Below are 23,680 nucleotides of genomic sequence, written 5' to 3'. Positions count from 1 at the left end.
AATTAAAACCAGTTTATTCTTTCTTGATACAACTTTTTAGTACACAAAATTTCCACAGTCACTTTAAACTTAACAACCTCTATAACACACGTTACAAATCACAGTGATTCACACACTTTACTTACGGTGCCTACTTTTCGTTTGACTCAATTATCTATCTCTTGCTTTATTTGCCAGGCTTATATACTAAAAAAGAAGGTGCTTGGCAAACACTTGGATATTCGCGGAGTTCCTCAATAAGTCATGATCCTTCTAGAAATTCCAGTGCGCATGCTCCCAGTGTCGCGTGACTTCCGCTGTCGTAACATAATCCTTTCTCACCATTTATTGAAGGCATTCTGCAATATTTACTTTTTCATTAGGATTTTTCATTCAGATATCTTTGTTTAGTACTTAAAAGACCTGTACAGTAAGTAATGAGTTCAAAGAAATACTGGACACATCTTAGAGGAGACTAGAATGTTCAAAACTGCTATATCTCTGTTGAAAATTATAAATGGCAGTTAGTGTATTACTTCACAATTACTGTAATTAAAGGCTATTTGCCAACGTATTTTAGAGCTTAGGGGAGAGCTGCTAGAATGATTCCAGGTATGAAAGCATTATCATATAGGTTAAGGTTTTCATCCTATGATTTCTTTGTGCTGTATTCTAAAAACAAAAGAATGAGAGGACATAAGTTTAAGATTTGAGAAAGACTGTCTACACTCCAATTCAGACAGTTATATTCTAACAGGCTTATTAGCTTATGGAATGAGTTAGCATCATTACTCATGAAGGCTAGTATTGTACAGGAGCTTGAGATGATTTCATGATAAACAAAGGGGGGGTTTATTTGTTTGTTGAACTTTTGTGCAAAACTGCTTGAGAGCTGTCTGCATTAGCCATCCCTAATCTTGAAGTGGTAAACTATGGCATGTCAACATCACCCACCACTAACTCTTCATCAATGAAGAATAGGATTGACCATAGTATTATAACATCTCCCTGGATGAAAGAGCAAGAATGTTTGGTGACAAGTGTCATTCTCCTGCAACCAGGTGGGAGTGTAAGGACAGCCTTAATGGTCCAAATTGTTCCTTGTGTCCATAAGTTATTTGTCCAACTTACAGTTGATTTAAGTCATTCTGTAGTACTTCGGAATCTTCCACCCTCAATACAGTTTGAAATACCCAAGCATAATGTCATTGGGACACTTTATTATTTTACTTACTACATCCTCACCAATATCATTAAAGTAAACTAGATACTCCAACTCGCTTAGCTCGTAAATTTACTGTTTCATTTAATAAAATATAATGTCGGTTTCTAAGTCCCGTATATTAAATATTCCTTTATAAAACATCTCTGAAAACGTTTAGTGAATGTTGTTTTACATTTGTTTCTCTTTCTATAAACTTCTTGATTTCTCCATGCTGTAAAATTATTCTGTCTCCATAGCGTCTGATGTTCTGCATTTTTTTGTTTTAACAGTTAATCCTTCTGTAAAAATTCTTCTTTTAAGTACATTCAGAGAAATGTTTTTATCAGCCATTTCACTATTTATCGTGTACTGAAAAGAAAAAAAAAATAACCTAATATAAAGAAGTAACCATTAACAGTCTCAAAAAAATATCCGACTTCTTCAGCAAAAACTGTTACTTTTTGTGGACACGAGTCTTTACTAAATAGCTCTATGATTTCAGTTCATTGAAAGGTACATTTTGTTATATTAGACATAGGCTTATTCCCTTCACATTCATAATTGTAGTTTACAGATGAAGTCCTAACAGGCCTAATATACAAGATAAGGTAAGTATAAGCTAACTGTAGGCCTAAATTACACCTCTGTAATAAATAATAATGTTACTTTAAAGTAAGGTTGTAGGCCTTAAGTTAAATTAAATACTATTAATTTAAAGAAATTAAACAATATTTAACACTTATAACATCTGTTTGTTTTTATGAATAAAAAATATAGCAATCATTACCACATACATACATGTCTAGCTTGCAGATTTCAGCTTTCTTCGGGTATGCATGAGCGACATTAGGGCTCGACTCGACCCAAAGTGTGTTAGAAACAAATGATTTTAGTATTTTGTAGGATAAAAAAAGTACACCACAAGTAAAAAAGACCAACTTTGAATAGATGTCATTAATAACACCATATTTTGCTTTCTTTCACCTAGTCACCATTCAATAAAATAAATAACCTTTCTGTAACCACTGCCAATTTTCTTGGTTAATTTTCTGTGTGGTACGTTATCAAAAGCTTTTTTTTAGAAACTTAAGTACACCAAGGCCACAACATTTCCATCATCTGGAAAACATCTAACATCCTAAAAAATGTTAACAAATAAGTCACACAAGATTTCCTGTAACTAAATCCATGTTGCTTCTCTCTTATAATACCATATTTCACTAAATGATATTGCAAAGCATTTTTTATCTGATTCTTTAAAAGACAAGAATATTCATATTATGGAGAGGATCATGAAAGTAGTTGGGCATATTTCTGGCACGAATCATGTAGTTGTTTCATGCAGTTTAGCTAATGTAAATTATGGAGCACTTAACCTTATCACTATGGATATCCTTTACTGCGTATAACATAAGATTTTAGTGTCTTATATTCAAAATTCTATTAAACTACTTTTTGTTTATGTTATACTAATTAGTATAGCATAAAATCTTAGCTAACAATCCATATTTAAATAGTATACAAGTTTCAAGTTTACTTCTATAAAGCAATATTCAAAAAAATCCTGAATTTCCCCTTGTGTGAAACACAATACATTTTCCCTAGGCATCTTCTCTATTTTATCCACTACTCCCCCAATAAGTACTAAATTAAATGTAAATTACTCACTATAAAATTGTCATTGCTCAGACAAACTATAATTTTTATAGCCTTCCATTTTGTTTATTTACAGAGCTATCAAACAGAAAGTCAGATCCCTCCTGCCATACCCACCTGTCACATCCTCTTTCAGGATTTGTTAATAGTTCTCTCTTATGTTTAATTGTACATTATCTATAACCAAAAGAAAGCTACGGCTTTCATCTGTCAAATGATGCATTGTAGTACAGCTTTCATTCACGTGGGAACAGTAACGACTAGCTTGGAAGAATTTGTACAGAATCTTGTCGTATAATTAGAAAGCCAGCAAAAAGTTGTCTACTTTTTGCATGTTATTAGTTTATGTTCTTTGGTGTATTATTTAATTAAATAAAAATGATTTAGTGCATTATTACCATTAGTATAAAAGTAGTGTTAACTGTCATCAACAATCGACAGCAAGAAAAAAGAAGATTGAGTAAGCACTATATTTCTTGTTTTTCATGTATGTTCTTCATTTATTATTATAAAAGTCATTAAAATGTAAAAATAAGGATATTTTTGGTTAGTTAAGATTAAATTAGGTAAAATAAATAATAATAACATAATAAAAATATTTCATGAGACATGTACATGAGCGGCTCGTGGGTAATGTAATGGAATGATTAAGCAACAGAAAATAACAAATAGCAAAATTATAATAACAATAATTAAAATGGCCAAAAATTACTTCTGTTTATTTTAGGCTTATAAGAATGAATCAGGAGACTCTGAATTTACAATCAAGGAAAATATTACATTTCACATTTAATGTTAAATGGTGTTTTATTTATTGTACCATGTTTCATTAAAAAGTGTTTGTTAGTGGCCTCTTGAGGATCCAGATTCCTTGTAGCATGGATGTGTTATTTATACCATTCATGTCCTGGACGAATGGTTTCACCAATGTATCTATCATCACACTGGGTACATGTCATTTCAAAAATGACATTTTTAACAGTACAAAAATCATTTGGTCCATTATTTCCATCAATAAATTTTTTTAGATTTTTATACTGTCCTACATTATTTTACAGCTTTGTTTCTGTAATATAAGTTTCTATGTTGATTTGAGAAACACCATATGCAACTGCACTGCATTGACAATACTAACATACAATAAAGATTACTTTTTATCAATTTTATGTTTCATACTTATTTCACCATAACACTTCTCTTACATATTGTATTCTAGGCATTCAGAACACTTTATTGAAGAAATAAAGCCACTAATTGTATCCCCTCTAAGCTCCACCATAATTCTCTACTTGAATGCACAGAAGGAGTTGTTATGTATAGCATTCTGGTGGAAATTATACAAACAAAAAGATAGAATTGTCCAAGTGAGCAACACTTAATGTGTGGTCACTGCCCAATCATTATCAAACAGCTTCTGTTAACAAGAGAGAAAAAATCAGACACTGTTTAAATGCTGCCTGACTAGCCTTCAGACATTCAAATACAGTGCTATTTAGTAATGGGCATCTATTACTTGTATGCCACATAACAGTAATAAATTAACTTAATGAGTTTCCCTTTGTATACATTTATTTTACTGAAGTAATTGCTTTGGCAGTTACATTTCTGTTTACAATAACTCAAACGTTTTGTAATTTGAGGCTACTGTGAACACTAGTTACAAATTTCACCTCTTTGGTGAAGACAGAGATCATGACAGAATGTCTTACAATTTACAAAAAAAGACTGGAGTAAGTGAGAAAAACCTGAACAATGCTTAGATGGGCAAAGGAAGAAACCATGGCAGTTGAGTAATAGCTGTAGTGTGAGAGCAGGTAAGTATATTTTGGAACATATGTTTCAAATAGCATTAATGCTTTAAACAATTCTTCACTGCTATGTTATGTAGTGGTCTTTATTGTATTATAAATCATAAATTGACCAAAGAAATTAAATTTATGTTTCAATAGGCCCCATCTTTATTATCTAGCGTTTAGTGTTTGTTTCAAATATCGTGAATTTTATGAGTTATAAATTTTATTAATGCAAAGTCAGAGGTAGCTAGTATACTAACGTAAATAGTATTTATTTTATTCTATCTTATACATAAAACTTATCTTTCCCCTCTTTTACTAACTTATGAAATGCTGTTCAAAAAGACTACATTCCCTCGTGGTCTGTACCTTCACCTGAGGGACTTCATATGAAGCTCCTGCTCACAGTTTGTTTCAAGTTACAACAGCACGAGTTCTTTTATACAAAACATAAACTGCAAAAGAATTACTTCAACAAAATAAATATAAATGCAGGGAAGCCTGTTAAGTTAATATTTTACCTTTGCCATCCCATACAAAAGTACTAGACACTTACATTATTTTAAGGCACTAACCCTGCAAAGCTTCAAGATGCCTGAGATGTAGTAGTGAATTTTTAAAACTTTCTCATTCACATAAGGAAGGAAGGGAGGTCTATTGCAAATCAATGGCAAAAAAGAGAATTTTACACTTTTTGACATCAACTTGAAAAATATAGTTTTTAAATTATTTGAGCTAATAACAAGCAACAAAGTTGAACTAAGTTTACAGATTTCTGACTTTGTTTTATATACTGACAAACTGTATCAGAGAATGCAGGAAATTTAACAAATATAATTAAACATTACAAATTTATGGTTAGTAATTTGGAATTTTTGTGAATTACTGTATCCAGACAAAGAAACCATAACATTTCATTTATGTAATTTTTGGATTAATTATCACACACAAATTTTCAAAACTTGAGATCAATTTGCTCTTGTAAAAAACATGAGATATTCAGGGATGGATAGGATTAATATTGAACACAAAATTCAGGAAATATCAGTAAAAAAGAGAAGAAAAATACCTATAAAAAAGCTAACTGTGATGAAACTACCAAGCTACTGCAACATACACAATCAAAGAATAAATTCTAAGGCATATCACAAAAGTACTTTACAATTCAACAACTTACCTAAAGCTAAAACACCTTGATTATCACTAGACAGAGTTGTCACAGTCAGGTTGCTAATATCTCCAACATCAGTTTCCATATGCTCCTGGTCTTTCTTCCTCAGTCTTTCCATGACAAAAATGTGAGGAAATTCTTCTCTACAATTATTAACGCAGGTTAAAAGAGTTGGAGACACTGGAGCTTGCTTTTCCAGATCTTCAGCAACTGTAAATTAAAGTACACAACTGATGTACAGAGATATAAAGATTAGCATATGTATTAACCAAGATTTTGCTGCTTCATACACATAACTAAACATTTCAGAGGGTATTCTGACAAAGCAATTTTAACAGGTTCAGAACTTGCAGACAGTAAATACTGAAACGTTTAACATGCATGTACTACTTTCTTCATATTATGTGCTCCTTAATTTAAACTCATAACTGAATATGACACGGGAGGTACAAAAATAATGTTAAAATAATTCTGATAAAAATAATTCCAAACATTTTAACATAATGTTTGAAAATGAATTACTTTAGGATGTGCCATTCAGAACTGGAGTAATATAGGTAGTTATCATAAAAATTATCATAATGCAAATCACAATTGGAAAAAAATCCAATGTATGATTGAACTTTCTATGAGCTACTATTTCTAATAATAACCTTAAATCTACATTTACATGTAGTAAGCATTAAAACATTATTTGAGCACGTACTTCTTTTTTTTCCAAAATGCAGGAAAAAATAAAATTTAGCAAAGCAAATTACAACTGAATTTGTAAAGTTAACATAATCTGAAAATAGCCTTTAAATAAATACTTACTTTTACAAAAACATTTTAGCTATTCTCCTGATCAACTGCAAAACTAATGACCTTTCTGTTAATCTCTTTCCTCCTTCCCCTCTACTGATTAGTGATTGAAACTCAAAATTAGTGTTTCCAATTATTGTTATTTTTGATGACTCCAACAATCAATTAATTGAAATTTCAATTACACCAGTTATCATGAAAATAATCAACTAATCGAAATTAGGATTTCCAATTATTCCAACTATCCAGGTAATCAAAATATTGCCACAAAACTTGCTCAACCTATCTTTATTATGACAAAGGCTATTAGCCACTGTCACTAATTTTGAACTGCTGACTAGAGGGAAGGCAATTGACTGTCAGATCCCAACAACAAAACTTTTTTCTGATCAACTGTTGACTACAGCAAAGACAACTGGTTGGCAGCACCTTCTGCCAGCATTTTTGTTTTTTTAATGTAATTTATTAATGAAGCTGTCGATTGCTCGATTAGCAGCTCCAGTGAGAAAGTAGGTATGGTAGAGGTAAGTTCCAAGAAATCTCCCAAGAGAGTAGAGCATGATAGAGATCTTTCGTTTAAGAAGGGTGTCGTACAAATCTTTCATATGCGGGAGGAGGCTATGGTAGAGTTAAAAATCTATTTGAATTTAATTTTTTAGTAAAAATTTTAGATACAAGAACTTATCTCTACCATAGCTTTTGAGCTAGAATTCTCACATGACCTAACCCGAGAAAGCAGAGAAGGAAAGAAGTCAAAGGGCATGTAAAAAGGCTATTGAAATACATCAGTGCTAAGAGACCATAAAGAATATAATAAGCACTGGAAGTATGGTGGGTCTCAATGGAGTCCCCTAAACTCAACAGTTGGTCCCAAAATAATATACTAGATTGCCTAAAACCTGACATACAAGGGCACCTGCAAGTAAGTGCTTCTTCAGAGCTGAATCTATGTTGAAGACGAGATGGTCCAAAAAAATATATGATGTATTCCCAGGAGCAAGATCTTACAAAATATAGTATGAAAAGAATAAAAACATAAAAAGATTTTCAAAAAACATGCAAAATTGGAGGTTCAGCTGATTACAATACACCTATATGAGGCAAGGTGCTGGATCATCATTCCCAGAAACCATTTATTTCACTGGGTTTTCACAGATGCCTCTAATCTGAGTTTATGTAAATTGGCAGAAAAAAAGACTAAAAATGTCCACCAACGGCTGGTCACTGACTGAATGAAAAGGCAAATGGACAAGCAGGTAAAATAAAATATAAAACAGACTGTATACAACTATCAAATTCTTCAACAATGGCCAGGATTTTATTATGTCCAACCATACGATGCCAAGGACATTACAACAAACAGCAACCCATCTAAAAGTGTCTAGGCAAACACATGCTTAGAACACAACTCTGGACAATGAATGACTGGAAACAGATGATGTGGTCTGATGAGCAACAATTCATCCTATCTTTATATTAGAATAAAATTGTGAAAAACATAGAGAGATAATTGCATTGCATATGTTTTTCTGACAATGCAAGTACTAAAGGTGGTGTAATTGTGTGGAAAATGTTCTTTCATAAGACAAAGCAAAGACTGATTTTTATATAACATATATATTTTTATGCAACTCAAATATAATTTCAACTTACGTAAACTGGTACAACAAGTGGCTTGTCTCTTGATAGACAGAACTTAATGTCATCAAAGGGCTCAAAAATTTCATATGCTCAAATCATGTTAATTTTGTTTCCAGGGGATCAAAAAAAATCTATGGTTTACAATATGCAATATCAGTCGAAAAAAATAATGTATGAAACAGTTGCCCATGCTGCTATGCCACACCTCTTTATTGCACTACAGCATGGAGTTTTTGTGAGAGTCACAACATACAATTGTGTTTACTCATCATAACCTGACACACAAACTGAGTGCATGCTTACTATTAGTTATTTAAACTGATGTTATTACATTATTTTTGGTATATACAACTTACAATGTTTATACTCTTACACACATTTAGACCTAGAGCAGCAATTATATCAATTATTGTCACATAAAGTAATTGACTAAACAAGATTACAATTAAATTGATCAACTGCAAAGTAGTGTTTCAGATTATTTCAACACTTGATCACTCAAAATTATGATCAAATTGATTGTCACAAAAGAACTACTAATTTAAACTAGTGTTCTAATTATTACCAGTTTTGATTATTCCAACCATCTAAGTAGTCGGTATATTGTCACCAAACTTGCTCACCCTGTCTTTGTTATTACAAAGTTATTAACAGTCACTTAATTTTGAACTGCTAACTAGAGTGAAGACAAGTGTCTGGCAGCACCCACTGCCAACCTTTTTTTCTGTTTATGAACAAATAAAATGACAGTGAACTCCACAAAATCTTTCAAGTTGTTTTACTTGCCCAACATTTCAGCTTTACAACTTCATGGGGAGCATAAAATTATAGCATCAGCACTTCCGAGCTCCATTTAAACACAGTCTAATTATCAGAAATAGAGGAAAAGCAATCTGTCCTGTCTGGAGATAGAATCCAACAACCCTGTACATTATTGGTTTGGTATAAATGTGTGTATATATATATATATATATTCTAACTATGTCTGGAGATAGAATCCAACAACCCTGTACATTATTGGTTTGGTATAAATGTGTGTATATATATATATATATATTCTAACTATGTCTGGAGATAGAATCCAACAACCCTGGTTGACACATTATTGGTTTGGTATAAATGTATATATATATATTCTAACCAAATGAATTACCAGGGCTCATGTCCTAAGCAGAAAACTTTCAATCCTGACTACTATAATATGTAAGCTAAAGAAAGTATACTGTATTTTGAATCAGGGCAATGTGACACCTCTTGGATCACTGGTTCATTTTTCTGGGGAACACAACACTTTGTTTCACAAAACCTTTTACTTTACAGGATTGTGTGTCAATATTCAGTTTTTACTTACATGTAAATTATACTACCACCACCCAACAATGTACTTAATTATAAAAATGTTAGACTTTCTACAATAAAATTCTGTTTTAAACATAATGTTATATATCAATACATGTATGATTATTTTCAAGTACTTTCTTACCTTTCTTGATGTCTGTAAATATTGTTAGTATTAATTTATTCAACATCTTTCGATATTTTACAACCTGCACATCTGTACTATCTTCTCCTTTTGAGCTAAAAAAAAGCAAAAATATGTCTAAATATTAAACAGAATATATTCAGAATTGTTTATAATGAATATACACAGCAAAATCTACAGATGTAATGTAGTACCTACAACTGAGTTGGATTTAGTTTTATTAGACAAATCATCAGTACAAAATCTGAATAGGTATGTTATATGTACTATAATAAAATTAAGTAAACTCATTGAAATTATTCATTTCATATACCTCATTTTTTAAAGGTTAAGTTTCATGATTTTGATTCCCTTCCATTTCATAATTTAACTGAGAGGTTTTATTTAAGATGGACTGGTGTCTTTGATGGATAACCTCATTGGGTTAACCCTATGGTCTCTCATGACATTTTTAACTTCCTTTCTGTGTATGGTACTGAGTTACATTCAAAATTTAAGTTAACAATTTCTTAAATTAAAAATGTATTTCCAATAATACTTACCTCTACTTACACTACAGCTATTACTTGACTGCCAGGGTTTCTTCCATTGCCCATTTCAGCATTGGTCTGATTTTTACTTGCCCCAGTCTTTTATTCCCACTTAATTGTCCTTGGTGATATCTGTCTCATGACACTCTACACCTACGTCAATGCACCCTCTATCTTGGTACTGTATATAACCACCTTCTTCCGATAATATTATCACTTTTTCTAGACTGGCCTAATCTGCAGTCTCTAACACCTGCTCTTAGTAGAGCTGTGAGTAGAGCTAAGTATTATTGGAAATACATTTTTGATTTACGAAAATGTTAGTTTCCAAAACATACTTACCTTTTCTAACACTATAGCTAGAATCCAATATGGATAAAGTGGAGGGGCTGGTGAGGGCCTTATCCATACAAAAACTTCTCCACAACCTGAAGAATTCCAACAGGCAACACCCCAGGCTTGGAATGGTGGAATCTTGTATGCCTTACTCAACCTGAGACAACAGGACTCATCAGGTATGGAATCATGAACACTCATCCTCACTCCCCAACTGTGTGAGCAAAGTAAATTCCACTTGCCCCCACAATTATGGGGAGGACGTGGAACAAACTGTGCTTAACCAAGGCCCTACATGACACATCAAAGCCCTCACTGGACATAACAAATGATTGGGATCCAATCGGTCACAGAGGTGAGAAATAGCTGTCAGATGAATTGATGAAAATGATTTATCCCCTTCCATAACTGCCTATCTCTTAGGTAAGAAGGATGTGTCTGGGTATAAAAGGACTTAGGTTAAGTGATAAAGTGTCCTGTGCACATGAATTCCAAACAACTCTGACCGTTGACATCTGCAGGCCAGCAACAACAAAAAATAAACCTTAAGGAAAAGGTGATACATGGTACAGAAGCTAAGTCCTCAAAAGGATGTTGAGAAAAAGCATGTATCACTCCCTTTATGTCCCAGCTAGGTAACTGAAAAGGTCGTTTGGAAGGAAGGACCTGAAATGATTTGAGGAGGCCAGAGAGCACAGGAGACTCAAAAAAGACTTTACCCTTCAACAATTCCAGACCTTGAGGAATTCCTGACCGTTAAGATATGCACCGCAATGCAAATTGAGGGATGATTTCATTGTGAACTTTGGAGGACTTAGAAATTGATTTAGACGAGAAAGATCGATGCCCAGACACCAATTTCTCATCTTCTTGAGTACAACAAACAGATGGGAATGAAACCCTGGATGAACTGGAATGACTCTCTCCACTGCTCCCTTGACCAATAAATCTCCGACAGCTGTGGAACGAAGTTCCAAAATCTGAGTATCTGTGGGAGGCAGAAACACCACAAATTAAAGGGATAATGGTGGTGTAGATGTGAACTGAATGACTAATCCCGACGTAAGTACCTGTAGTATCCATGGATCCATGGTAAAGGTTTTTTACACGTCCATAAATTCTCAGAACTGAGCCTCCACAGACCCCAAAGGCATATGGTAATCACCACTGCTGCTGACAGCATTCTGACTGAGTGGAGGAACCTTGTGGGTAAGGGCATACCAATGGCCCGAGGGCCTGATGTTGTGGGTTGGAAAACTCAAATAGGGGTGGAACTATGAACCCCCCCTCCTGTAGAAGCTGAGGAAAGGGATGAATGCAGATGGACAACATCAACCCTTGATTCAAAATATTCCGGAACACCTGCAAAAATTAAAGTTGCCTCACATAATTCACGAACACCCTCCAACAATGCATCTCTACCCAACAAATCCCAACAACATACCAGCCAAGAGACTAAGAAAAGTGCAGAAGCTGACAATCAAATCAAGGTGGATGCTAACAATGGTCACAATTTCTCATCAGATTGATGTGTTGATTGCTGATAGGCTTCCAGAAAGAAGTGTAGGAATGACAAATATCTCAGCACCATAGCTAGGGTCAGGCAGATCCTAGAAAATTGTTGCTGAAAATAAAAACATAAATGAAAGAAAGGGATAAGACTAACCCCAGTCAAAGGCAAATGGGCATGTGTAGAATCGCCATGGGAGGGAGATGATATCCACAAGAGGAAGATACAGCCAGATCTCCTGAACTGGACAGTGAAGGCAAGTAGCAAAAGATAAGGTGATATGACGAATATGATGCGAAGAAACATTGTGTGGCCTTCCATCGATAAGTCCGAATACTCCTGCCTAATGAGTTGACAAACCCAACTAGTTGACATGACAGGGAATAGAACATGTGAAATGGATGGATTTTAGGGAATAAAGTCAGGAACATGAACCCCAAAATGAGGCAGGACATGCCACATAACACTATAAGGAGCAAACCAAACAAGGAAGCCAATCAGGATTGGTATGGGAGTACTGGTGGGAGATGGAAGTAAAGGAAATGGATGCGAAAACCAAACATCCTTCACAGGCAGCATAGGTCTGAGGGAGGAAGAACTGTCTGGGATATAATACAACATAAGAGGAATGGTAGAGGAAGCAGATAACATTAAAGGCAGAAAAGGCTGATAGATGATGTCCGCAAGCAGGGAGGAGAAAGAAATCTGTCTTGAGGGAGAGATGGTAGATGGAACATAAAAATAAAGGTTCAAAGAGAAGACAGGAAAGGCATAAAGGACCACACTGAGATCCCAGTCAGGCAAATCAAATGAAAGTGGAGGATCCATGATTTGAAAGGAATGGAGAAAAGGAGGGAAATGATGGGGGATGACAAAACCTTGAGAAACAAAAGGTGTTCGACAAGGCTACCCAATAGCTAGACACAGACAAAGTGGACAAACCTTTGTCATACTACCAGGTGAAAAATAAGGAAAGATGAGGAATGGAATGGTGGGAACGATGAAAATCATGTCAAAGAAAAGGCGGAAAGTATACCATTGCCTGTGGTAAATGAACATGGAAGAAAATCTAATAGATTGGGAAAAAAAGATGCAACACGTGGAGTCAGTCTCTGGGCTGAGATAATTAACCTAACAAAAGCCATGCATGAAAACAGGGTGTGGTGACATCTGGATGAAAAATGTCCAACTGAGGTTAATAGAATAGGGACTGAGACAGAGGTAAGGGTAGAGGAGGTTGTAGAAGTAAATATCAGAGCAGTAGGAATGATGATTGCACCAGCCAAGAAAGGGTCACCAGTAGGACGAGACACAGAGTTGTGTGAAATAAGAATAGAAGGAGTGTAAACATCGATGTGAAAATCCCTCCAAACTTATCAGAATGCAACCACCCCAGAGGAACGGAAGAACAAATGGAAGGAACAATGGTGTTCCAGTGGGTGGCAAAGGTATATATGAGGTGTTCCCAGCTGAAAACATACCCACCTAAAGACCTGTGGATCAAGAGACCACTCTGTGAGAGACTCTTGTTGGAAGCCAGGAAAATGGCAAGATTAGACCAAAATGTGGTGACTGTGGGTCCAAAAAGGAGATCCAGGATCTGAAAACACAGAGACCTGGAATTGGTACCCCCTGGTGCAGTGGTATAAATGACCACTGTGGAGATGTCTGAATGTACCATAACCACCTGCACCCCCCATAGGAGAGGAAGAAAATGGGATAAAGCTTAACAAACTGCCAAAGGCTTGAGAATGGTGATATAGAGAAAAAACTCCCAGATTGATCAGAGGATGGAAATCTCCCAGCAGTCAAGGCAAGAACCCCAACTCTCTATATACGAGTCCATGCACAGATATAAATCCGGATGAGATGGAGTAGAAAGCCAGGGTATGGGAACTGATGGGAACACATATGAGCCCGATCCATGAAAATGAGAGCTTCCAAGGAAGCCCACATCCCCAAAGAGATAGAGCATCTCGAGTTGTAAGAAATGTGTGGTGAGGGATGTGTGAATTGCATGCTCTAAACCTGAAGATGAAGAAGAAAAGACTGGATTCAACTGTGTTTGGAAAGATGATCCCCCCAATTAACTGGATATTGAGAGGAGGTAAGAATGGACTTCCCCACTTTCATAAGAAATCCCACACATGCTGCTTTCTGTAGGAGCAGAGGAGTGTAGTCTCTAAACTTTGAATATGAAGAAGCAAGCAGGAGGCTGTCATCCATAGAAAGAAGAGTGCAAAAATGACAAACCACTTAAAGAGCTGAGACTAGTCTGAATGGTAGAGCCCTGAACAGGAAAACTCAATGTACAGCAATAAATAACTATCGACAAAGTGAACACTGTGGAGAAGAACTCTGATTTGTAGATTACAAGGAGAAAATGAGGTTTCTAGTATCAGGAACATTGGAAAAGGAGTCAAAGCAAACCTCAACCCTACGAATGGGAAAGAAATGAACAAGTCAACAACGTAAAAAAGCCAAAAAAATTAAAGTCCTAAAGTAACAAAAAATTAGGATGATAAGGTACATAGTTAACAATAATGAAAAAAAAAACTATTCAGATAGAACAATGAATTATATGTTACTAGTAGTAATGATATGTAACATACAAACTATCTAAACATACCTACTTAATAAAAGTACTTATAAATATCAAACAAACTCACTAAATTTACCTAGTCCACAAAGTATGTAATAATAAGAAATGTGTAAACTGACAAAAATTACCTAGAAAACACATTAATAATCAATATCTAAATTACTGTTCATCTAAATTAACCTAGATGACAAAGGACTCATAATGAAGTCCTGCAATGATGAAAATTAGGATGATAGGGCACATGCATAACAATGACGAAAAAAAAATTACTCAAACAGAACAATGGATTACATGTTACTAGTAATAATGATATGTAGCTTACAAACAATCCAAACATATCTAGTTAAAGTAGTTATTAATAACAAACTAACAAACCCACGAACTTTGCCGAGTCTACAAAGTATGTAATGTTAACAAATGTGCAAAACAATTAGATTAACTTAAAAAGATACAAAGAAATAATCAATAACTAACTTATAATTCATCTATAGTATATTAGATGACAAAGGACACATAAATATTTAACTTACCAAAGTCTGAGTACTGATGATGTGAAATACTTAATTTTTCCATGTGTAAATAAGAGCAAAGCAACACAAAGAGCATCTGAGCCACACATACCACAGGTGTATCAACTAGGCATGAAGTGTATATGTTGAAAAACTTACCACAGATCCTATGGGAGAAATGGAAGCAATAGTAAGAAATGACAGTTTTCCACCAAAATGAATGATGTGGTGGCACAGCAACTAACTGGTGGAAGGTGAAAACTCCTGAAGAAGTGTAGAATGTGAGAGACCAAAATAAGAAGGTACCAGAAAAAGAGAGTCCAAATTGTTTTCTCATTGATAGTATTCTTGCTCAGAAACATTGTCACATTGAAAAGAAGAAGAAGAAATCACCAGCCGAACACAGGAATCTAGCTCCCTGCAAATTAAGGCCTGTACCTCCTCTGCAGATAAAGTCGAACCAGATTCCTGGGAAGTCATACCAGTAGCATTTTTGACTGTAACAGGAACTTCTGTAGTCGATACATTCAAGTGAATGCAAACACAGTAAAATAAAACTGTTGAAAATAAAAGGCAAAGAAGCACGTTCATAAATGGTAGCCACTTGCAAAAAAACACGTGTCTAAACAATGCTGTGCCAGTTGAGAAAGTGAAGATTGAGCGAGAATAGCAGAAGGAGATAGCTGTGCCAAAATAGATGGCACAATACTATTGGTGGAGAGAAGTCACATGATATTGTACATGTTCAGAAATAGCTCAAAATTGATGGGGTATATATACTGGTGCACTGATTGCAAAAATCTTTTAGCAATGCTTAGAGGGCAGAAGAAAATCGAGATATCTTTGTGTGAAAGGAGGTAAGACCATAATAGAAGTAGGTCACTAGGGCTAAATGCTAGATTTAGGTTAAAATGTATGGATTCAGATTGGCTGGTTGGACTTGTGGGATCAGTTCAATGAGAAAAGGGAGCTTTTGGAATGAATGGTTTACATTTAAATAGGGTAGAGACTGGCTTGTTTGCAAGGGCTATTAACTCATCTGTAAAGGTAGTTTTAAACTAGAACTAGACAGTGGTGAGGGCCAGGATAAGTTAAATGCAAAAACATAAGATGTAGAGAAAAGCTTAAAATTGGACATGAGTATAGAACTAATGCTAAAGGTAGGCTTAAGTGTTACTATTGTAATGCTAGAAGTATAAGAAAAGTTAACATTTCCTTACACTGAAAATGTATTTCCGATAGATATTTACCTCTGCTTACCCACTTCCTCCCCACTGATTTGCTGGTGTTTTCAGGTTTGTATATGCCAATTCTTGAAAATGAGGATTGTGCTGCAATGGTAGAGGGAGCTACCTGCACTAGTAAAGAGGGCACAATAGGATTGGTGAGGGTGGTCACATGATAAGCACATGTTGCTGCAATGATGCAAAAAAATATAGGGGTATAAAAGACTGGTGTGCTGTTCATAAGATTTGCCAATTTCTAGAGGGCAAATGAAGGTCAAGATAACTATGGGGGAGAAGGAATAGTACCGTTTCAGAAAAATAAATGACTTTAGGTCACTGGTAGGAATGGAGGATTTTGATATAATGAGAAGAGCTGAAATATGGTTAAAAGTAGATAATGTTAGTGACAGAAATTTCTTTGAAATACAGGGTTACAAGTTATTTAATAGGGATAGAGTACTGAAGTGAAGGGGAGGAGTAGCTTTATTGATAAAAAGAGATTGAATCCATTTGGGTTTCTATTGGCAGATATAAATGGAAAAGGTTTTCAGTGTGAATTTGTTACAGATCACCAGATGATACTGATGAAATTAGTGAGAAACTTTACAATGAGATTAAGATTTCAGCTATTAATGAGATCATAATTATAGATGATTTTATTACAAGCGTATAGATTGTGAAATGCTAGAGTCAAACCATAACGGAGAAAGGTTTCAGAAACAGTTCAATATGGTTTTCTTTACCAATTGGTCAAGGAACCTACTAGAAACAATGATAGCTTAGAGTTATTGTTAACTTCTAATACAGAAATGGTTGAGAGGGTGGAAATTGGGAAACATTTGGGTGCAAATGATGATGACTTTATTAGGTTTGATGTTTTGCTGCATATGGAGATCAGGAATAATGATATTTTGGTTACAAATTTCAAAAAAGCAGATTTTGAAGGGATGCAACAAGAATTATTTGTTTTGAATTGGGAAGCTGAATCATTTGAAGACACTGATCAAATGTAAAAAATTTTTAAAAGATAAGTTTTAAATGTTCAAGATAAACATATTCCTTATAGAAAGAAATGAGTGGCTGCAAGTAAAAATAAACCAGGTTGTTAACAAAGCACGAAGAGACAATATTAAAGAAAAGCATCACAAATTTAAGAAATTTAAATTGACTGGTATGACAGGAGATCAAGATAGTTGATCAAACAGGAAATCAGAACATCAAAAAGGATCTAGGAAAAAATGTTGGCTGAAAATGTAAAAATTAACAGTAAGGATTTCTTTAAATACATTAAGTGTAAACAAAATGTTAGGATGGGGTAGGACCGTTGAGGGATGATAAAGGAAGGCTTGTATCTGTGATTATGAGATGGCTGGGGTATTTTTAAGCAGTATTCATAATCTTGAACAGTTGATAGATAGAAACAAAGTCAAACAAGATGACTGCATTAATTCTGAGCTAATTATGAAAAAATTGGGAAGTTTAGAGAATGATAAGGCTCCTGGGCTAAATAATATTTCCCCAAGTGTTTTGAAGGAGGCTAAGGATTGGATATGTGAGCCATTTGCTGCTATTTTTTGTAAATTCTTGAATAATGGGCAGGTGTCAGAGGATTGGAAGTTAGCTAATGTCACTCCTCTTTTCAAGGGAGGTAATAAAAATTGTCCCAGTAATTATAGGCATATTAGTCTTACATCATTTGTGGGAAAAGTTTTAGAAAGTCTGATAAAAGAAGGTTTGCAAAGTCATTTAACAAAGTAAAGTTTTGTTGGATAGTCAAAAAACATAATGTTTAGGGACAACAACAGATCTGTTGGTTCATCTTATCTGTCCCATCCTCTAAACTAAAGAAAAAAATATTAAATAAATAAATTAAAAAAAATTAAATCCAGCCCTTACCATTCATACAATTATCAAGTTTTACTTAAATTTACTGTCTCCACAACATCCAAATGCAACCCATTCCTAAGGACAACCACCCTGATAGAAAAATAAAACTTTCTTAGCAGAAGATGACTTCTACCTTACCAAAATTTATATTTGTGTCCCCTAGACTCACTATTCTCACCATTAGGTATGGAAAAATATGATTTATGAACCCTACACTTCCCTTTACAATCTTAAACACCTCACTCAGAGACCTTCTAATTCGTTCTTTTTTTCATCAGATTTTACATTTATTTAAACAATATGTTCATTTACAATAACCACTATCAGTAGCAACATTTAATTAAACACTTAGGGATTTACAATTATTGAAACTTTTCAGTTAAAACAAAACAAAATACAAATACTCTTTTTTAATCAATATCCAACATTACTTACAATTATCTTCACTGGTGTTAGTTTAGCTTTGTCTACTATTAAGAATGATTCCAAACATATCAGAAAAATACTGAACTTCAATACACAAAATCTTACTTTTTCTACTTACCTGTCAATCTTGAAATCAGAGAGCTCTGAAAGTTGTTCTGTATTTTTCTCTTCCATGTTTCACTGATTTTCTTTATAATTATTTCTATAAAAATACAGAAAATGATAATAAAAAAGAAAAATTAAATGCTTGTATCTTCTACAATCTGGTATAAGTTTAGTTTTAAAATAATAAACATAACTACAAATATCTCTAAAATAAAAAAGTGCTTTTAATTCAAGAAAAGCATGTTTCACCTACGAACAAAATGGTTGCTATGACTCAGTGGCTTAACATTAACACAAGTGATAACTTTGGAGGTAAAGATTATAAAACTCATGAAATTTTAACTGATAAATGATAGAAGATTCAGAGGATTACACAAGAACTAGAGAATAATTAAAAGTTAAATTAAGATATTGAAAAAACTTATGAAAAACAGGTTGCATGGATTATTAGAAATAGTATGTATTCCTTCAGATATCTTATTGCTAAGCAGAATGTGAGAATGGGAACTGGGTTTCAGAGGGACGAGGATTAAGTTCTTGTTGATGACTCTAAAATTGATGAGCTTTTAAAAAATGTTTTCTAATCAATCTTCACCAAGTATGATGCTGGTTACATTCATGAGAGAATGTTTTGTGAATATATTATATGGATGATAACTTACAGCTTGGTAGAATGTTCTGTAAATGCATGATAAGGATGATAACCTGGAATTTGGCAAAATGAATGTATTATATGGATGATAACCTGTAGTTTGGTAGAATGTTTTGTGAATGTATTATATGGATGATAACCTGTAGTTTGGTAGAATGTTTTGTGAATGTATTATATGGATGATAACCTGGAGCTTGGTAGAATGTTTTGTGAATGTATTATATGGATGATAACTTACAGCTTGGTAGAAAAAAAAACATGAGTTTGAAAATATAAAAGCTCTTGAAAATGAGACTTATCTACCAAGAGATTCATATCTATATGTTTGAAGTCAATTCCAATACTTCCCGTTGAATGCTCTGGATTGAGAATACTAATATATTTCCTTTAAAAAAACAGAACATTTAAAATCTAGATCATCTTGTACTCTTCAACAAAAACCTTGCTATTAGCATCTATTAAGAACCCAATCCCCATTTTAACATCATAAGCCAACTACTTCTCATACACTCTTTTTTGATTTCCTAATTTACTTTTTACTAAATACTTAACTTTACCACAGTTCTTTACATTTTCCAACTTTTCTGTCAAATATAAAATTTTAAACCTATGGTATTTAACCTTGAATTTTTCCTTCATATCTTTAGTACACTAATTACTATTCTTTTTGTGAATATGTTCTATCTTGAATTAAAAAATCTTTTTATTAATTTCCCAAATCTGTTGTATACCACCTTTTAACTCATTATTCCAATTTACTAAAGATAAATATTGTCTAATGGCTTCAAAGTTGGCTTTCTGAAAAGAAGAAACTCAAATCTATTTATTTCTAAAAATATCTGCAGGCCTTAACCTAGATTTTTGAAGGCACTAGAAAATTGGATGCTAGTTTTTCATTCCTACTAGCAAACTTAGTACTGCTACTAGTAACAGCCTTATTTTTTTTTTTAAATTAACTGTAAGTAAGTCACAATTATTTCATGTATTAAATGTTCATAAATATTTAAATATCATATTTATATGAATAAATCTTCTGTGTCGTGTTTTCATATCACTGAATATCAAAACTTGTTTTAATTACATGTAACAGTTTTTAACTATTTCACAGAAGTTAAAAATGCTTGATTTGGGTGGAGACTGGTGTATCTAAGCTACAAGGTTTAGATCGAGAAAGTCTACAGTGTCCTACTGTTTACAGACACCCAACACTAAAAAAGTTTTATTATTAAAAGTTATAGTTTAACAACTGAAAGTTGGCAAAGCATTAGAAATCAATAAACATTTGTGCTAATCATGGACAAAAAGGAATGTGAGAAAAAAAAATTTGCAGTTTAAGTGATTTCTATCTTATTATTGCCTTCAATAAGGATCTACTTAGGTAAAATATTTCTAAACATACTTCAAACAAAACTGCACTGCAGTATAATTTCCTGATACTTAGCCTGGATATACCATGCAGCTCAAGTGAGGATTGCAAAACCAGTACGTCACAGTTGAGTAAAAGAACCTTGTTAATTACAAATTTAGTAACCCTCTGTACTCAAAATCTTTTAACATAAGTGAATGAAGTGCATGGATGTATGGCACTCAACTGTAAATCTTCCTTTTAAATAGTATGCTAGCAATTTTTGTAGAGTGTATTCCAAATTTTTACTAGCAAAACTGCAACACTACCCAGAAATTTGTGTTACTTTCAAACTGAGCACAAAAATAATACAATGACTAACACCTGTGTCTAGTACTCAGTCCTATAATACTACAAGCAAAAGTACCTGTCTCCAGTGATGGGAAAGGTTTAAGTTAATCTAGCAAAAGTACCTGCCCCTGGTGATGGGTAAAGTTTAAGTTAATCTAGCAAAAGTACCTGCCCCTGGTGATGGGAAAAGTTTAAGTTAATCTAGCAAAAGTACCTGCCCCTGGTGATGGGAAAAGTTTAAGTTAATCTATCAAAAGTACCTGCCCCTGGTGATGGGAAAAGTTTAAGTTAATCTAGTAAAAGTACCAGCCCCTGGTGATGGGAAAAGTTTAAGTTAATCTATCAATTTATTTCATGGACTTTAAAAAGGTTAATTGTGTTGCACTATTGGTTTCACTGAGAGCCAAAGCTCTGAGCCACTTATACCTCCAACCACGAATAGTAATTGCTGAGTATTTCAGTCATGCTAAGAGCCACTCAATAATAACATATGGTAATTGTACATTTATATTCTTTAAGTTATGTCACATTTTCAAATGTGTATGATAGTGTGATAAATTCCTAATAATTTAGGTAGAGTATCCTGTTTGCAAAATAAAATTTGGCATCAACATTATTCATGCTTGCTCTTCCATCTTTTCAAAAGTGAATGTTGATCTTTGCCTGTGCGCACAGCTTTTCATACAAGACACAGAGAAATGCTCGGACAGGTACCATAGTTTGCAATGTATATAAGATATTATACAAAGTAAAGTAAAATGCTATAACTGTTTAGGTCAGAACCAGACCAATGAATCAGTTTCTCCAGGGTTGCAGTTTAGGTGTTAAAAAACTTGTGACAGGTTAGGTCAGTCCTTGGGTGATGAGAAATTCTAATCAGGAGGGAAATTTGTATTTATGCAGGATAATTATTTACTGGTGCAGCCAACTGAGTTTACAGACACCAATTATACTCATATTACAATACATCTCAAACATATAAATAAAAGGGAAAACCTGACACTAATCAAATGTAAAGTTTTGTTCATTGGCTATGTTACTTGGCTCTATACCTCTATTTTAAACAAACTAATGAAGTGATATCATTTACTGATAAGCCAGATAACACATTTTTCTAACTTTACAAGAAATAACAAATACTTAAGCTTATTCAAAAAGAACAACTTCATCATAATAAGTACAAACTGTTATTGCATTGTTAAAATATACAAGGTTATTTGCCTAGCAGCTGAGCACCAAAAAAAAACATTTAGATATTCATCTGGTCACAAACTGGTGGCCATGTAACAATTAAAAGTTTGCTAGTTGCAAGTCAAATTCAGGAATTCTGATGAATAACCGTAATCTTACAAAAGAATATTAAATATATGACATTGATTGTTCTTGAGCTTGTTTGGCTCTGCCATAGATAAAAAGTGGTACACATATGGAGTTCACAAAAAATTACATTTTCCTTAATCATGATGAATGCTATCTAAATGGAACATAAAAGCATATACAGACTACACAAAACTGAGTACTTTCTTTTAAAATGAATTCCATGAATTCACAACCATAAATATTGAATGTGATGCTTAGCATGATATTAATAAACTCTCCAGTGGAAACATTCACAATAAATTTTGGGTAAACTACACAGAAGGCAGCTAGAAAACATTACCCATTGTCAACCCTTGGCTCTTCAACAATGAATAGTGGGATTGATTATCATATTATAATGCTTCCATGGCTGAAAGGGCATACATGTTCAATGATGGGCATTCGAACCTGTGATCTGCAAATTGTAACTCGAGCATCCTAGCCTACATGCCAGTGAGGTAAGAAAATATTTTTGTGGCAAAATAAATGTTTATTTCAATTGCTTAATGTACATCTAAAGCATGCCAGTGCATGCACAACACTGTAGTTACTAGGAATATTCCCTCCCAGACCTCCACTAGGCCCTGTCCCTAGACACTGCTGTAGACTGTGTAGTAGCAGTAGCACTAGTAGCAGACCCATGTCCAAGTTATTTAATTCCACTTGGCCTGATCACTTTATAAAAATAAATTCATAAAATTTTAAATGGATATAAAGGAGCTTATTAGCCCATCAATGATGTCCCTTCCAGTTCCCAACTATAACCATCCCTTACTACTCATGTATTCATCCAATCTTTTCTTGAACTCAGTTAAATTTTCTGCCCCACCACCATTGAAGGCAGTTCATTCCAAACGCCAACCACCCTGTTTGAAAAGTAATACTGTCTAAATTGCAGATGACTCCTACACTGCCAAAATATGAATTTATGACCCCTTGTCCTATTGTTTTCACTTCTAAACACAAAAAAGTTTGATGGATATATATTATCAATACCCTTAATATTCTTAAAAATCTCAATCCCCTCTGACTCTTCTCCTCTCCAGAGAAAACAAGTTTATAGATTTTAGTCTCTCCTCATAGGACAATCCCCCCATTCCAGGTATCATCCTAG

At 33.9% G+C, this 23,680-nt stretch overlaps 1 protein-coding gene across 1 annotated transcript in view; it reads right to left on the bottom strand.

Annotated features, from left to right (window-relative positions):
• The window catches only part of LOC106466680 (serine/threonine-protein kinase ATR-like), a gene marked incomplete at its 3' end in the record, with an annotated part of 134,038 nt that overhangs the window by 107,111 nt on the left and 3,247 nt on the right, over positions 1-23,680 (bottom strand). Inside the window, exons 2-4 of the mRNA XM_022394744.1 lie at positions 18,873-18,956; positions 9,729-9,823; positions 5,810-6,013 (exon numbers count right to left, since the gene is read on the bottom strand). Coding sequence (XP_022250452.1) covers positions 5,810-6,013; positions 9,729-9,823; positions 18,873-18,928 — 355 coding nt within the window. The remainder of the gene's footprint in view (positions 1-5,809; positions 6,014-9,728; positions 9,824-18,872; positions 18,957-23,680) is intronic.

Source organism: Limulus polyphemus, unplaced genomic scaffold (genome assembly GCF_000517525.1).
Source record: "Limulus polyphemus unplaced genomic scaffold, Limulus_polyphemus-2.1.2 Scaffold2342, whole genome shotgun sequence".
Lineage (NCBI taxonomy): Eukaryota > Metazoa > Arthropoda > Merostomata > Xiphosura > Limulidae > Limulus > Limulus polyphemus.
This window is presented reverse-complemented; position numbering and strand designations above follow the sequence as displayed.